This window comes from Emericellopsis atlantica (genome assembly GCF_019669845.1).
Source record: "Emericellopsis atlantica unplaced genomic scaffold F5Z01scaffold_2, whole genome shotgun sequence".
Classification (NCBI taxonomy): Eukaryota; Fungi; Ascomycota; class Sordariomycetes; order Hypocreales; family Bionectriaceae; genus Emericellopsis; species Emericellopsis atlantica.
The window spans coordinates 393,984-410,124 of NW_025764704.1; the positions used below are offsets into that span (position 1 = coordinate 393,984).

Below are 16,141 nucleotides of genomic sequence, written 5' to 3' on the forward strand. Positions count from 1 at the left end.
CAAGAAACCGTCCGGTCGAGTGCCAGGTATTGGACTGGAATCACCAAGGATTGGCCCTGGTGCAGCAAGGCGTGGGCGGCACGCTGCGTCCATGTCGCTGACGACATGAGTGTGTGATGCATCGTCCCTGCGCGGCGAGCCCTTACCATGCAGGCAGCGAGTGTGTATTCGCTGGATGCCCATAATCAAATGGGAATTGGCATTGCAAAAGTGCCAAATGTTGGTTTGTCGTGTATCCGTGCATGTAGGGACCTTTTTATGGCTAGGAAACAGGGGTCCAGACTCCAGGGCCCAGGCAGTGAACGACCTCGCCAGGCGCGAACTTCCAGCTCTTATCGCAAAGGTGAAGGAAGCAAGGGACATAATAAGTAAAGTACGCCACAGGTTATTGTTTTTATTAAACAATCCTCACTTTCAGTTTAGCTCATCGCAGGCACCCTCCCGGAGTCCAGTCGCTGTGCTCCCAGCCTCTCATCACCTGCACCTGTGACGCAAGGCTAGGCGAAGTACTACGTACGTGCCGTGGTAGTATTACCTCTGACCTCACCTCATCATACACTAAACATATAAGTATAACGCTTCTCGATTCAAGCTCCCCCTCCGCTGTTCTCTACCTACGGCGTTGCGAGTCAACACCAGCCTCGGCAAGGACGAGCTGATCGTCCACTTTGCAGAGAGCACCAATAATGACGTCAATCCACGCGACCGACGGCTCCATGTCTGCTAGCCACAACTCGTTAATTCAAATGCAGAGGGAGTCGTTCGGCACCGCACCGGCATCGCGATGCCGAACGGCGAGACAATTTTTCTTCTCTCGTAGAGAATAAGATCCCAGGAGCATCCTGTCTGAGCTGTTGGCTCAGCTGGTCGTCAACATTTGCCCCGCGCTCCTCACAATGATCGACCCGGACGCAGAACAAGGGCGCTTGCCTCTCCACACGGAGCGACAACAGGGCGCAGCTGAACATGAACATGAGCAGCTCGACCACATCTCTACGTCTAGCGAAACCTCCTCGGACGATGACGACGACATTGACCTGCGCCAAAAGTCCTCGGAGTATGATGGCCACAGACCCTCTCTCAGAGAGACGCGGTCGAGGAGCAGGACGAATGATAGCCTCGCCAGCCGAAGGCGGACGCGGACACGACACGATTCGACGGCGACCGCGGCGACAACCGGGCTCGAACGGACAATATCCAGGCGCGACACCATCCTGTCGGCCATTCGATCTCGACCGGTCGTCAACAAGTTCACGCACCCACTCTCGCACGTCAAGACGTCAAAGGCCGACCTGGTCGACTTTGACGGTCCCGAGGACCCATATCACCCGCTCAACTGGCCCATGAAGAAGAAGATTATCACAACCGGCGTCTATGGCATGGTCACTATGACAGCAACCTGGGCCTCCTCGTCATACTCGGCTGGCACGCGCGCCGTCGCCCAGGAATTCAGAGTCGGCATCCAGACAGCCACGCTGGGCACCACGCTCTTCCTGTTCGGCTTTGGACTCGGCCCTCTTCTGTGGGCGCCCCTCAGCGAGATATACGGGCGGAGGCTGGCTGTCATGATCCCCATGTTCGTGGCCATCTGCTTCAGCTTCGGCACAGCCGTGGCCAAGGACCTGCAAACCGTCATGATCACCAGATTCTTCGGGGCCTTTTTCGCGTCGGCGCCCGTTACGAACACGGGTGGCGTGCTGGGTGACATGTTCACGGCAGACAGGCGAGTTTACGCCATGGCAGGCTACGCAATGGCCGTCGTGGCAGGGCCGGTGCTGGGTCCCATTGTGTCGGCCGCCGTCGTCGAGCAGCCGTCCCTCGGCTGGCGCTGGACAGAGTACCTGACTGGTATCCTCCAAGCCGTCGTTCTCACCATTGCCATCATTCTTATCGACGAGAGCTACCCACCCAAACTGCTCGTGTACAAGGCGCGTCGCCTGCGCCATGAGACTGGCAACTGGGCCCTGCACGCCAAGTTTGAGGAATGGGACGTGAGTCTCAAGGAAATGGCCCGCAAATTCCTCGTCAGGCCGATACAGCTGCTCATGACGCCTATTTGCTTCCTCGTGGCGCTGTATGCGAGCTTTTGCTACGGCATCCTGTACATGCAACTAGGCGGCATCCCTATCATCTTTGGGGAAAAGCGTGGCTGGAACCCGCTGGTCGCCGAACTTCCCTTTCTTTGCATTCTTATAGGCGCTGTTCTCGGGTCCCTGATCAATGTCTTGAACCAGAAGAGGTACAACAGGGCATTCCGCGCGGCTGGCAATCGCCCGGTCCCCGAACAGCGTCTGCCGGCTATGATGCTCGGCTCTGTCCTGTTCAGTGGCTCGCAGTTCCTGGTGGGCTGGACGGGGCCAAGGACCGACATACACTGGATCGTGCCATGTATCGGCCTCGTGCTTCTGGGCTGCGGGTTCTTCACCATCTTCCAGGCCTCCCTTAACTACCTCGTCGACACATTCACACTATACGCGGCCTCGGCGGTCGCCGCCAACACGTTCCTGCGGTCTGTCTTTGCCGGTGCGTTCCCGCTAGTCGTCGGCCCCTTGTATCACAACATTGGCGTCGGACCAGGATCGTCCATCACGGGTGGCTTTGCAGCGTTGCTCATTCCGGTTCCATTCGTCTTCTATATCTATGGAAAGAGGATCCGCGCCAAGTACGAGTGGTCCAAGCCGTCGGTGTACGACTAGACGAGCTCTACGTGGCCAAAGTACTTTGAGATGTGAAAGCTCGCCTCGTCGGGCGGGTTCCAAGCACCGAGCTCCTGGTCGGGGAACGTCGCCTCGCTGGTGATGGTGCGGAGGAACTGCATCCGCCACTGTGTGCCCTTGGCCTGGCCATTCTTGACGTTGAAAAAGGCCAGTGGGATCTCGGCCTCACTGATCCACGTCTCCTCGTCCTTGTTCAGCGTGGTCTGGGCCTTGAGGCCGTCGGCGGCCGGGTCCGAGACGAACATGTGGTCGAAAGGCGCGCCCGGGGCCCGGTTCTCGGACGGGTTGTAGATGAAGGCCTGGTACGTGACGTTGTTGGGGTTGATCTCGTACTCAAAGTACGTCTGCGGGTCGTCGGTGCCCTTGTAGATGAAGGCCTCCATCACGTTGTACTCCCAAACATCGCCATTCGTGCCCTGCTCGGGGTCGAAGTAGAACGTGGTCTCGTTGTAGGCCGTGAAGGTGAAGACCAGCGCGCTCTCCGTGTAGCAGAGGTCGACCTGGGTGCGAGGGAAGTCGTTGGCCTGCGTGGGCACGCGGGACTCGTACGTGATGGTGCCCTTGTCGGGACACGCCGGGGCCTTGAGGGTGGGCTTTGCGCAGTTGGATGATGCAAAGACCGCGCCAACAGCGCAGCTGGCCAGGGCGATTGTGCGCAGCATGGTCAAAGGAGCGAGATGAGTTTATGGGAATTGTCGAGACGGTGAGGAGAGGGTTGCATTGGTCCCCCTCCCTCCCTTTATATAGATAGAGTAAGACAGACCTGCTGACATTTAAGACCGCGTTAACCTAGATATCTGTGCATATGAACCAACTCCGCCAGTCGGCCTTGTGCAACGATCCATTGTTGCTGTACTGTCTACTTCCCCTGGTGATTTGAGCATCGCCGCATGTACGTACTTATACTGGTGCAAAAATGGAGGGTTGCGGGGGATGATGGCGGCCAATGAGGCGCGCGGAACGGGACGACGGCTGAATCTCATTTCAGGGACCTGGTGTTTATTGCTGGGGATCCTTTTGATTGATGCTGGGGTTGCTGCGTTGCAACGTAGCACGCTGCACGGGTTCGCGATGAAGACATGTACGTATGAAATCCGTACCAACAAAAGACCGGCCATGAGGTTAACGAGGCTAAGATTAGGCCGATCACACATTCTCTTTTAGCGCAATGGCAAGTCGCCTTACAACGCTAGATTCGCACTTTTGCAAAGTATAAGGTCGTGGAGAATGCGCTGACACGTTTGTTGTTGTGTGAACGTTCACTGAATTGACGCTTGATGAGGATTGACATTGCTCGACATATCTCAACTAAGGAGCTACCAACCCGTCTTGTCAGATGATAAGTACCATTTAGGAGTCAAAAGGCAATCACGTCCAGAGCAGAAGAGAGCGTCTGGGATTTGCATTGTCTTCTTTCTCATGCATTCATGTACACAGACATGTTCGTTTTACCTCGACATCGTGCTTTGCAGGGTAGTTCAATTCAGAAGTATGGGCACCGATTTGTGACGCCCCCGGAGGACTTGAGCACATCCATCTCCCAACGAACATGGATACGCCATGGCAAAAGGTCCTGGCTGAGGCACAACCCGTCGCTGAACGAAATGGTGGCTTGGATTCCGCGTCAGGAAGTGGTATCGGACTCGACTCTGACGCACGCACGTCCTTTAGGTGTCTGAATTGGAGACCCCTGTCGGCGCACGGGCAGAGCCGTGCGGGTTATTAATTATAATTAGCATCTCGTCCTTCTCTGAGGTCTCTCGAGTCTTTTTTCGAGGCGCCATTGTCAGAGTTCCAGCTGTTGATCGACCAAGCACCAAGAACACAGCCATCTTGAGACTGGAGTATCGAAGAGCTAGCAGAGCCCACCGCCCCAACTACGCCGCGATCGACTCGTATTGTGATGCTCGCGAGGCTCCATCAGGCTGATCCCCACCCCTGCCGATGGATTCTTTGCGCTTATCGTGACTCGTGAGTCTGGTCGTGACGGCATTGGCAACCCAGGGACCCCCAGGCGCACGCCATGTGGAGACCATCGTGAAAGGGGAAAATTACTCACGTGTTGACGATTTGATGAGATCGCTAGTTCAGCGTGCCGACACGAACTCTTGCTCATCTGGCAGTTGTTGGTCCTATTCCTCTTCCTATCCTCCTTCTACATCCTCACGCTCGCCCACAATGAGGTTCGCTCAATCGTTGGCATCCGCCAGCGTGCTGGTCTCCGCAGCCACCGCGCAAGACCCTCGCTCGAGCGCCAACCAGCCTTGCGACAATGTCCACATTTTCCTGGCCCGCGGCAACAACGAGCCCTACCCTGGTCGGCAGGGCGCGCTCGTCCAGGCCATCTGCTCTGGCCTCGACAACTGCGACTATGAGGACATTGAGTTCTACAACCCGCTCCCGGCGCCGTACTGCCAGTCGGTGAGCGAGGGTGCCGCCAACGGTGTCAAGCAGATCACGGCCTACAACAAGCGATGCCCTGACGCGAAGCTCGTGGTCAGTGGGTACAGCCAGGGTGGCCAGGTCGCCGGGGATGTGCTGGGCGGTGGAGGTGGAGTGCTGTTTGAGGACTGTGTCCAGCAGGACAATGTGGGACTCGATGCCGACAAGGCGCCCGGCAACAAGAGTGAGTTGTCTTTCTGATGGGATGGTGTGACATGAATCGCTGACAGGGCAAGTCGTTGCGGCCATGATCTTTGGTGATGTCCGTCACACTGCTGGCCAGCCGTACAACGTTCTCTCCGGGGCCGACAGCGAGGGTATCTTCCCACGCCCCGAGGATCAGCTCGCCAACCTGGCCAAGTATGGCGACGCGCTGCACAACTACTGCGTCGTGACAGATCCCATCTGCGCCGGAGGGGACGTTGTCGCCACGCATCTGAACTACTTTGACGTCTACAGCGACGATGCCGCCGCGTGGGTGCAGAAGAGGGTGGCCGCGGCTGGAGGTAGCGATGATGAGGATGCCACGACCACGAAAGCAAGCAGTACTGCGTCGAAGACGGCGACCAAGACCAAGGCCACGGAAACATCGACCTCGACCTCGACTGATGCGGAAGAGGAAACTACCAGCACGGCAGCCACGTCTACTGTAGCCACCAACTCGTCATCCAAGAGCGACGAGAGCACGTCCGCAGACACTGCCAGCTCGACCGGCGCGGCGGAGTCCACGACTGACAGTGCTGGGCCGGAACAGACCAACGACGAGGGCGACTTGGCGACGGGGACTCGGGCGCACCTCGCGACATTGGCGGGTGCGTGCTTTGGAGTGGTCGCTTTCACCTTGCTATAGTGTAGCAAGGGCGCGTCTACACCAGGACAAGTCGAGCCATGTTTGAACGGTGTTTGTAAGTGATACTTAATATTTAATCTAAACCGTCAAAGCATTGCTGCCCTGGAGTTGGCCAACACGCTCTCAATGTTGTGCCCCTGGCTATGAATCTGTGAGTGTACTACCGCTGCTTACAACTTGGATCGCCAGCCCCATACAGTTTTATCCCCAAGGAATGAATGCACTTCAGCATCGCCCACCGCGCCATTGCTCGTGTACATCCCGGCTTCGGGACTCATGTCCGGCCCGGGATCGTTGAACACGTCGACCCGCCTGGTCCGCTGCGCACCAACCTCGAGCACCACGCCGCCCGCCTCACTCTCGACACAACGCAGCATCGCCTCGGCGACCTCCTCGGGCGTGACCCATGCGTCCTTGGCCACGTCGACATTGGCGAGCTTCTCCCGATTGTCCGTCCAGAGGGGTGTCTTGACCACGCCAGGCGCGACTGCGTTGACGGTGATGCCATAGGTCTCGATAGGGGCGATGGAGCGGACGAAGCCTGCAATGGCGAATTTGGACGCCCCGTAGAGCGGTGCTCTGAAGACGGGAATTTGCGAGGCCACTGATGCAATGTGGATGATCTTCTTTGGATTCTGCGGGGACGCTTTCTCAGGAGTAGCAAGCTTGGTGGCCTCTAAGCGACGAGGATACAGCCAATTTGAGATGGCAATTTGTGACGTCCTGATGGGGTGGGAGAGGTTGATGTCGAGGAGCGCGTAACGCCCGGATGCTGGATGATCGCGACTTGCCGCAGCACCGGGAGGGATCCAAAAGTTGGACCAGTGAGGCTCGTACACGCCGGCACCAGGGCAGACAATGTCGTAATCGCCGAACTCGACCAGGGCGGCCTGGAACATGCGCTCGAGGTCAGGCCACGAAGTCACGTCGGTTTGGACAAAGACGGCCCGTGGGCTTGACGATGATGAGTACTTGTCAACCACCGCTTGTGCCTCGGGACGTAGGGAGAGATCTGCAAAGACGACATTGCAGCCTTTGGAGAGGAGGAGAGTGGCAAAGGACAGGTTGATGCCTGAGCCGGCGCCCGTCACGATGGCTGTCTTGCCTGCCACAGAGTAAGACATGATGAGCGTATGAGCTATGATTATGCGAACACAGAAGGACGAGGATGATTTCGTACCTTTAGACTAGGTCTAGGAAGATTGGTGGCGAGGTCATCCGGGCTCGGGGCTGTTTGCTCCCCGCGTGGAGAACCCCAATATCCCCCCGCGCAGTCGGGCTCGGGCTAAAGAACGTAAAGGTGCCTTGGATCTGCTGGTCCAGAAATTGAGATGTGCATGTTGGCGGAGTAGATAGGACCGAGCTCGGCGTACACACGACGACGCGGTCTCTGAGATTCGCGCGGGCGGGCCGCTGGGCGTTCGGGTGCGGCCCGGCCGTTACACGTAGGTTTAGGGCTTGTCTTCTACGCCCGGTGAGATGTGCGCCGTTGTAACTAGTTCTTGAATGCTGGTGTTAGCAACATTGATCATGAATTGGATTTGATCGAAGTCTGCATGATTCGTTTCAAGATGCTCAGGTCAAGACCAGGGTTTTGGCGCTGGCGATTGATGCTGGAAGATGGTGGAGGATGTCGTGGGAGTACAAGTACTTCCTAGTCGGCCCTGAGCCTTGCAGAGGAGAAGACGTCATTGAATCAAAGGTATCTACCGAAAGTTGATGAGTGTCTATTTTTGCGCTTCTCAACACCATTGCAGCTTACTTATGCCATCCTGCTGTGATCAATTGTCACGGTGCACACAGGTCGCTAGGTGGCACGGCAGTCGACTGGAGCTCAAGCAACATGAGGCTTGTGCGAGCACGAACAAGCATTGATAGAAGAAGGCCAAGAGAACATGAAGATCGGGCTCGCTGCCTTGAGCTTGTGAGACTCCCTGGTGATGACGACACTTGGCAAGGTAATCAAGCCTTTGCGACAGGGTACCTTGCGCGAAGGGAACGATAATTATGCAGGTATCCGTACAAACTGTCAGGCAGCGTCCATCAATTCCATTCCCTCGGACATAAAAGCGAAACCTAATACATCCAATCCAGTCTATCCATCCCACTGCGCCAGGGCATTGCGCGTCGCACTCACCAGACGCCTGTACCGATCTTCACGAGCACTGCCATCACACCACTGCCATTATGGCGATCATCTGGAAGCGCAAACGCGCGGCACACAACCAGAGGCAAGCGACCGGTGCCCACGCCGCCTCCAGTCGCTGCGTGTGAGATCGCTCCACAGCGAAAGGATCAAAGATGCAGGTTGTCGCAGGGGGGGATCGGCCGTCAGTGCACCAAGTCGGGTCCGAAAAGGAGAACCAGTTATTATGCAACCACGGTTGTAGACCTCGAACCTCAATGATCGAAGGCGTCGAGAATCCTTCATGTCGTTCTAATGCGCGAGGCGCCTCCTCGCTTGTGCTTATCGCGGTCCTCGCGTAGCACAATCGCTCTGTTTCCCTTCATTGCGCCTCTGCGTCAAAGATGAAGATGAGGTTCTCCAACATCCTGGCTGCGGCATCGTTGGCCGCCGCAGTGCCCACCGCCGACAGCAGTAGCAGCAGCAGCAGCAGCAACAACAAACGTCAAGACAAAGGACTGAGCTTTGGTGCTTGCACTGACCCCTTCACCGAGGACACCCCACTCGAGTGTGCTAGCTTGAATGTGCCTCTCGACTATACGGACAACTCTTCTACCGACGAGATCAGGATCGACATTATTCGCGTGCCCGCTGCCAAGAGCCCGTCCAAGGGCAGCGTCTTTGTCAACTTTGGCGGCCCTGGCGCGCCGGGTATCCAAGATCTGGGACTGTTTTACCCCCAGCTCTCCGCCATGACTGGCGAGCAGTATGACCTGGTCAATGTCATTCCCCGCGGCACAAACGGCACGCTGCCATTCTCATGCTACAGTTCCGAGGCGGCGAGAGCCTACGGTGGCTATTCGATCAGCGGAAACTCGAGCGACGTGGCTCTGGGGTACTTGTGGGCCAAGGCAGACCTTTTTGCGCAGAACTGCGCAGTGGTCATGAACGAGACTGGTCGCTACATCGGCACGGCTGCCACTGTTAGGGACCTCTTCCAGGTGGTCGCCGAGCTCGAGGAGGATGGGATGCTGCGATACTACGGGACCTCCTACGGCACCCTACTGGGCTCGACTGCTGCAGTCATGTTCCCTGACCGTATCGACAAGATGGTCCTCGACGGCGTGGTCAACCCAATGGAGTACTACGCCAACAGGGAAATACAATTGCCTCTGGGAATGGACGGCTCGTGGCAGGGTTTTCGGGATGGCTGCGTGGCCAACCCAGACGCGTGTCCGCTCGCCGCTCTCGGTGATGCTGACGAGATCGAGACCAAGATCTTCGCATGGCTAGAGCAACTCAAGTCACACCCCATTGTCGTCCCAGACCCCACGTCGCCGTTTGGCGGCATTTTCTACGATTACAGTCTTGTGGAGGCTATCATTTTGGGTGGCTTCTACTTCCCGCCTCTTTTCCCCCAGGTTTCCGCGCAGCTCTATGCTCTCTATGCCAGCGACGCGCACGACCACAGCCAGCTCAGGGCCCTCGTCAAGCGCGTCGCCCCTGGTGCAGCCCAAGTAGGTATGGACGAGCCCGAAGCCGACGACGAAGCCCGGGTGGCCCACGACCAAGAGGCACTTTGGGGCATCAAGTGCTCCGACGTTCTCCAGCAGAACACCTTTGAGGAGATGCTGCCTGTTTTCGAGGGCCGCGTGAAGAACTCGCGCTTTGCGGATGTGGCCCACAACACACCGGCCCGTTGCGCGCAGTGGCACATGACCGCCGTCGAGCGCTACGAAGGAGACTTTCAGTTCAAGCCCAACTTCCCCATCCTCATGGTGGGCAACTCCCACGACCCGGTGACGCCCCTCGAGTCGGCCAGGAATCTCAGCAGGACCATAGAGGATAGCCACCTGATTCACCAAGACAGCTATGGCCACAGCCTGCTTGTTCAGGTTGGTCTGTGCGCGGCAAAGGCCGTGCGGGCGTACTTTGTCGATGGCGAACTGCCACAGGAGAAGGAGGTCAAGTGTGCCGTTGAGGTTGAGCTCTTTGACGGGAAATATGGCTGGGAGACTGTCCTTCCTGAGTTGACGGGCAAGCACGCCAACGGCACCAACACCACTGTAGGTGCACAGGTACTCAAGCCATAAGTGGTGTCGCATGTACTGCTCACGGTGGGATTCCGTGTTTGGCAGTGAATCAGGCGTTGAGGATCGGTTGGCGAGGGGGTCATTCGAACAGTCAAGTCGCTCAGTACACAAGACATCTCCAAATTGCCTACGCAAATTGGCTCTGTTTGAAGATGTTCTCCAATGAGCTTGATGGGTACAGGGCTGTTGAAGACCTGAATCGCGCGCTTTATGGTTTGACGAACAAGGAAACGATTAGACCCATCTGGTACCCGCAGGAGAGCTTCGAACCCTTTCGTTTCACTAACAACATGCTTCACTACGACATTGACTATGCTCCGTTTGGGGGTATGGCGTTTAGCAACTGGCCCAGATACACTGGTAGGGTTCGCTTCTGCACGATTGAAGTCGCGATGGAAACGTTAGGTGCCTTTTACAAAAACAACAGTTTGCCCGCCGACCTCCCATTTCTCCCCATGGCCAGCACAATCACCATGGCCTTGTCAGGGTCCGGCACGCCTCTCTCTTCAGGCCGACCCTTCCAGGCGTCACGTATATCAACGCCCGCCTCCCAGTTTCCGTGTGCATTCTTCGAGACTTCAACTTCGTCGCCGTCGACAAAGACACGCAACGCGCATACGTCCTTTTCAACGCTGCCTGCAAGGTGAAGCTTCTTCCCAGTCTTCGTGGCTTCATCCAATGTCAGCTGCGGCGGCTCCATTCCCAATGTTACCTCACTCGAAATTGTCACGGCATCTGGCGCCAACGCGCCTGTTCTCGGGGGAGCCTGGCGCAGTCGGCTGGCCTGCTCAAAGGCGTAGGCATACCTGAACAAATTGCCGTCATCATACGCCTTGGATGCAAAGGTCAAGTTGACGGGCATGCGCGTGTCGGCCATGACTCCCATGGGCACGCTGACAGTCGGGATGCCCAGCTGGCGTATGGCGCAGTTGCCATTTGAATAGAGCACACCATTGCGCCATGCCGCTGCCGCGGACGCCTCATCCACATCCGCATCAGCCTTTCCAACGTCTCCGTTGCAAGGCCACACCACAGTGTCCAGACAGCGTTCGTCCAGCCAGTCCTCGTAGTCGGACTTGCGCTTCGCCTCGAGATTCTGCAGAGCTTGACCGAGACCGGTGACTTCAAATATAGGGACGCGCCCACAAGTAATATGCGCGACGACGTCCGTATGGCGCACAAGAGGATCGTTGGAGTCATACTTAGCGGGGATAGACCCTGAAGGGCGAGGGAATATGGTGCCGGAGTCCACCTGCCCAAGATTGGAAGCCACGTTGGCGTCGCCATTCTGCGCGAGGAAGTCGTCCCAGGCATATGCCATGAGTTGGCACATGTCGAAGTCGTTCTTGTGAGGTGGCGCAATACTCTCCTGGCCAGGGCTGCTTTCTGGATCCGGCCTCTCAAACTTGGTGACAACGGGAAAGTCGACCTCTTCTACGGTCGCACCAAGCGACTCCAAGACTTTCCGGGCGTTTGCCCAGAGGTCAATGACGGACTGTCGAGTGTTGACCGTTCTGGCCGTCGGATCAGAATCGACTTTTCCAATGTACATCTTGGGGACGCCAATCCTCTTGCCTGCGAGTGCTTTGGTGTCGGCGAGCTGATGATACGACTGTGGACGAATCGAATTGACGTCTGGAAGCTGGACGAAGGGCTGCTCCCTCCAAAACTCGCCCGTTTTCTTCTCATCCTCGGCAACAATGACATCCAGCAGCGCGAACATGTCTTCCAGCGTTCGCGCATGTGGCACGACTGTGTCACAGGTTGGAAAAAGCGGCCAGTTCCCCCTAATCGATATGAGGCCTCTGGACGGCGTATAAGCCACCAACCCATTGTTCGAGGCGGGCGAACGGCCGGACGAGATGGTTTCCTCGCCCGTACCAAAGACGCCGAAACTTGCCGCCGTTGCCGTCGCCGAGCCGTTGGACGACCCCGAGGCGAACGCGGCCGTCAGGTACTCGGCGTTGTAAGGCGACTCGGCGCGACCGTGCACGACCCTGAACGCTTCCATTCAGCCCTGAAATATGGATTACAAAGTGGCTTCCGCCAGCTTGAGCAATCGCTCGCCGGCCTTGGAAGCAGAGGGAATGTCATGCTCCAAGTTCCTCACCAGGTCCCCTAGGAAGGCAATCAGTCGTTTGGCCTCGGACCGGTACCGACCATTGTCGAACCGCGAGGCGTTGGACAGCATGTGGCCGACACCAAGCAGTTGATGGACAATTTGGCTGCTGGCGACCTTGAATATGATGAGAGGTGCCCTTGTCACTTCTTCCAAGAATCTCTCGGCGAGTTCCATCACCTCGTGGGCAGGGGCCTGGCAGTACAGGAGGGCCATGATGCTCACCAGCGCCTCTGTACATGTGATTTGAACCGCCATGTATTTGCACCGGTTACTCTGGAAGTCGTTGTCGGCGTCGCCCAACCCAAGCAATATCCGCGACTTGCTGGCTTTGAGCCGCGTCACGCTGTCCAGTAACGTAGTAGGCGAGGGTCGATCGCAGAGCACGGCGAGCAGCAGCTTGCGGCTTTTGCACCCGTGCAGGCAGAAGATGGCATACTCCAGAAGCCGGAACAAGTCGGTGATGTAGTCCCACCCGGCAGTCCAGATGTGTGTTTCTGGGTCCATGGCCGGAGTGATTCTGGGGTAGAGGACGGAGACCTGCGCTTCTGGCAAGCGCACGACGTGACCAAGTACGCAGGCAGAGTGTATCTCCAGGCGATAGACGCACCAGAAGAGCCGCCGCCGATCGTCCACCTCAGATATTGAAATGTCGTCGGGCCAGCGACTTTCGTCATGGAAGCCATTCTGGGCCACCGAGGCATGATATAGCCCAAGATATCGGTGCAGATCGCCGTGATTGCCGCGTCGCAATGAGTACACTGCCAAGAGGCCAAATGATCGTAAGTAGTCGAGGTCCTGTGATTGTATAATGCGTTCCGGTATTTTGGAAACGGCTTCGGAGAAGTATCTATCGCAGTCAGGTACGGGAGGGCCATGGAGCAACGCGGACTCAAAGACTGCATCTAGAGCGGTCGTTTGGGCGCTGACCGCGCAGAGAGCCGTGAGCAACATGTAAGACAGTGACTGGGCATCGGGAATACCGTCTCCCCAACGCATCACAAGGTCATTCTCCGGGAGGAACGGGAAGCTAGTCGGTCTCAGCCCTGCCATTGCCTCTGCAGATTTGGAAAGGGGCGGGTAATACTAGCACTGGTGCATGAGAGTAATTAGAGCGACCCGTGGCTCACGGGACGGATTTGCTAGGGTGACTGAGTCTGAATCTCTGATAGGTTTCACCCCCAGGACCCACACCATCGGAAGTCGACATTTCATGTTTCCAGGCATGCCGAGAACCGGAATATACATGTACAACTCGCGCGAAACACAGGATAATTAGTATATTTGCGTCAGAAGGTGCTGCCAACAATGAAGCCACCGCGTTTAGCAACCATTTCGCAATTCCTCAGCTTGCATCCCGCTTATAGTTTGCGAACACCGGGACACGTCGTCGTGCGTATTCGAGGCCACGTGTGTCAGTGTCACGTCGCAAGGACCCACGCCTGGCGGCTGGGCCTGGGGCGATGCTCAGAACGAGCGCGTTTGATGATGTGGTCGAGGACTCGAGGCTGGGCAAGGAATTTCACCGCTCAATGCAATGGAGCCAATCGCAGTGCGGCAAATCGATCTGGCCCAATGCTTGCAGCTTTATCATCTCAACTTTTGACGTGGTCAAAGAACAGCCCGATCTACAGCCGAAAAGCTCAGCACCATAGGCAAGAACCGTTGAATCAGTCTCTATCTGTTTTCATTTTCTCAACATCAACGCGAAAATTTGTGCCCGACCCTTAGAACATGAAGCTATGCTGCTGTGGTCGGATGGTCGTCCAGGGACTGGACGCTTGACATCCGGCGCACCTTCTCATCGCAGCTGGTCGAATGCTCGAGACCTACCAGCGTGTGTCGCCATTCAAAATGTTGTCCTGCCACTCTCGTGGCTCAGATGGCTTGTTACAAATAAGCCTCGCAACTATAGCGGTTTCTTCCACACCGCAACTCCAACAAGCCGTCGATGCAACCAGTACTGAGCTCAGTCACAATTGTTTCCTGGCGGATGGCATTATTTGCAGCCTATCTTGGAATCCCAATTCTGATCTTTCTAGTAAGAAAGGCGGTAAAGCAATCTTTTTGGGCGTGATCTGGTTCGCCCATGTCCTTTGCTGGCGCGCAGGCAGAATATTCAGGGGCTAAGACAGGGCTGAGATCCAATAACAGCTCAAAGCAACGCCGTTCCGTCTGACCAGAGATGCCTTTTTTCTATAAGTATACAATATGTTTTAAGGCAACTGCACGCTACATCGGTGTCAGCGTGTAGGTACGACCGGAACTTGCCATGTGTCGATACATAGCACGCCCCTGTGTGAATTACCTATGAAAGCAAGTACTCATGCGGACTCGCAGGGATTTGTATAAGTATAGGTGTTTGTAGAGGGCGAACGATTTCGAGATTTCTATATAGAGTAGCTTTATCGCCACGTAGCTAGCATTTCGCCGGTAAATCGGCGGCGTCTGGGTCGAGATACAACCAAGGTATGAAGTTCCAGAGCAAGCACCCCACGAAACTGAATCCTACTAAGACACCCCACAGCACAAGAAGTTCCATTGTCCTGCTTATTAGCACGTGCAAAACGAAGAGCCAACAAGGAACGATCAAGAGCATAGCCCTATCCTTCGAGGATGCAAGATACAACCAAACCCAGCAGGGAGACATGTGCCGGCAGTCTAAGCGTGCAGATTTCGAACAGTAATAATCTGCCGATCAAGATCCGTGGAGACAAAACTTCAACTGTGTCAAGTACGGAGAGCCGATTCATTCTCGAATCTGCGTCGGAATCGGACAGCGCTACGATCGACCTAGAAGGCGTCGGTGCACAGTTTTCTAAAGGGATATCACCTTCGTCTGTTCCGAAAGCCGATTACTCCTAGGTCAAGACGTTGGAATTTATGGGGAGGTAGACACATGTGCGCTAAAGTATCGGCCCTGTGGCGAAAGAACTACACGGCAACGGTTGTGGGAAGCGGTGCTACATCGACCAGGCTCGAGAGAAGCGAAGACGTCAAGGAACCCTATTCGGCCGCATTTGTTGGGACATGCACTGCCACATAGCGTCTATGACTAGACCACCTTGCAACTGGGCTTTAACTATAAGCATGTACCATATATTGCGTGTAGATCACCAACGTGGTGTCCGATGCTAATACCCATCGCAGTTCTGAATGGTAGAGAGCTAAAGAGTTCCTTTAATAAAGAAATGTCAAGGCTAGGAACGAGTTGAGGAGCGCGACGTAGATGCCAATATACCGTTCGCTTTGTTTAGCAGGGACAGGGTTAGCTGACCCCCTGTACCACACCTTACGATCTTAATTTCTATCCGCAGCACCTTGTCGTCTGCCTTGTAAGTGAGGAAATCGCCTTTACATCCGTACACATGGCGCAAGCCCATGCGGGTATCAGCCAGTTGGGTCCAGTCAACAACGGTAACAGCCCATGATATTCCTGCGCGCTCGACTACGGGGAACGCCAGCAGGCCCATGAGCCTATCGACATCTTTCCTCCTGGGTTGATGTATGTGTGATGATGCAGCCAGTTGGTAGTCATATACTGCAGTATAAACAAAAAAGATCGGCTGCCAGAGCCAGTGCCCCTTGCGGAGCCGATAACATGTCTCACGACTGCGCCCGGCAAACCAAAGGCCAATTGAATCCAGTAAAGAAACAGATGCGCGTACTGAAGTGTGACATTGGTGGAAGTCCGAAGCCTGATCGCTCGACAATCAGTGCGCCGAGAGCTTTGACCTGCGCACGAGTTACCCACGTCTGATCTGAACATACTGGACAGACATGGGGTCGTTGTGG

General features: G+C 56.0%; 5 protein-coding genes across 5 annotated transcripts; 3 read left to right on the forward strand and 2 right to left on the reverse strand.

Moving 5' to 3' along the window:
- Positions 1–896: 896 nt before the first annotated feature.
- Positions 897–2,696, forward strand: F5Z01DRAFT_615349 (MSF membrane transporter; the record flags this gene model as incomplete). The annotated part of the gene is made up of 1 exon (XM_046260861.1): positions 897–2,696. One exon carries the CDS (start codon positions 897–899, stop codon positions 2,694–2,696), a length of 1,800 nt encoding a protein of 599 aa, XP_046122363.1.
- A 2,199-nt stretch (positions 2,697–4,895) lies between these two features.
- F5Z01DRAFT_670160 (Alpha/Beta hydrolase protein) lies at positions 4,896–6,009 on the forward strand (the record flags this gene model as incomplete). The annotated part of the gene is made up of 2 exons (XM_046264519.1): positions 4,896–5,343; positions 5,396–6,009. 2 exons carry the CDS (start codon positions 4,896–4,898, stop codon positions 6,007–6,009), a joined length of 1,062 nt encoding a protein of 353 aa, XP_046122364.1.
- Positions 6,010–6,179: 170 nt separating this feature from the next.
- On the reverse strand, positions 6,180–7,133 carry F5Z01DRAFT_632519 (uncharacterized protein; the record flags this gene model as incomplete). Its single annotated transcript, XM_046261864.1, has 1 exon — positions 6,180–7,133. One exon carries the CDS (start codon positions 7,131–7,133, stop codon positions 6,180–6,182), a length of 954 nt encoding a protein of 317 aa, XP_046122365.1.
- A 1,405-nt stretch (positions 7,134–8,538) lies between these two features.
- On the forward strand, positions 8,539–10,227 carry F5Z01DRAFT_670162 (TAP-like protein-domain-containing protein; the record flags this gene model as incomplete). Its single annotated transcript, XM_046264520.1, has 1 exon — positions 8,539–10,227. The coding sequence occupies one exon, from the start codon at positions 8,539–8,541 to the stop codon at positions 10,225–10,227; it is 1,689 nt and encodes a 562-aa protein (XP_046122366.1).
- A 206-nt stretch (positions 10,228–10,433) lies between these two features.
- On the reverse strand, positions 10,434–12,463 carry F5Z01DRAFT_196693 (amidase signature domain-containing protein). The gene has a single exon (XM_046258056.1). The coding sequence runs from the start codon at positions 12,236–12,238 to the stop codon at positions 10,640–10,642; it is 1,599 nt and encodes a 532-aa protein (XP_046122367.1). The 5' UTR covers positions 12,239–12,463; the 3' UTR covers positions 10,434–10,639.
- Positions 12,464–16,141: the final 3,678 nt, after the last annotated feature.

Excerpts from the sequence above, each read along its gene's own strand:
- F5Z01DRAFT_196693 (XM_046258056.1), bottom strand. The coding sequence starts at position 12,238 with ATGGAAGCGTTCAGGGTCGTGCACGGTCGCGCCGAGTCGCCTTACAAC.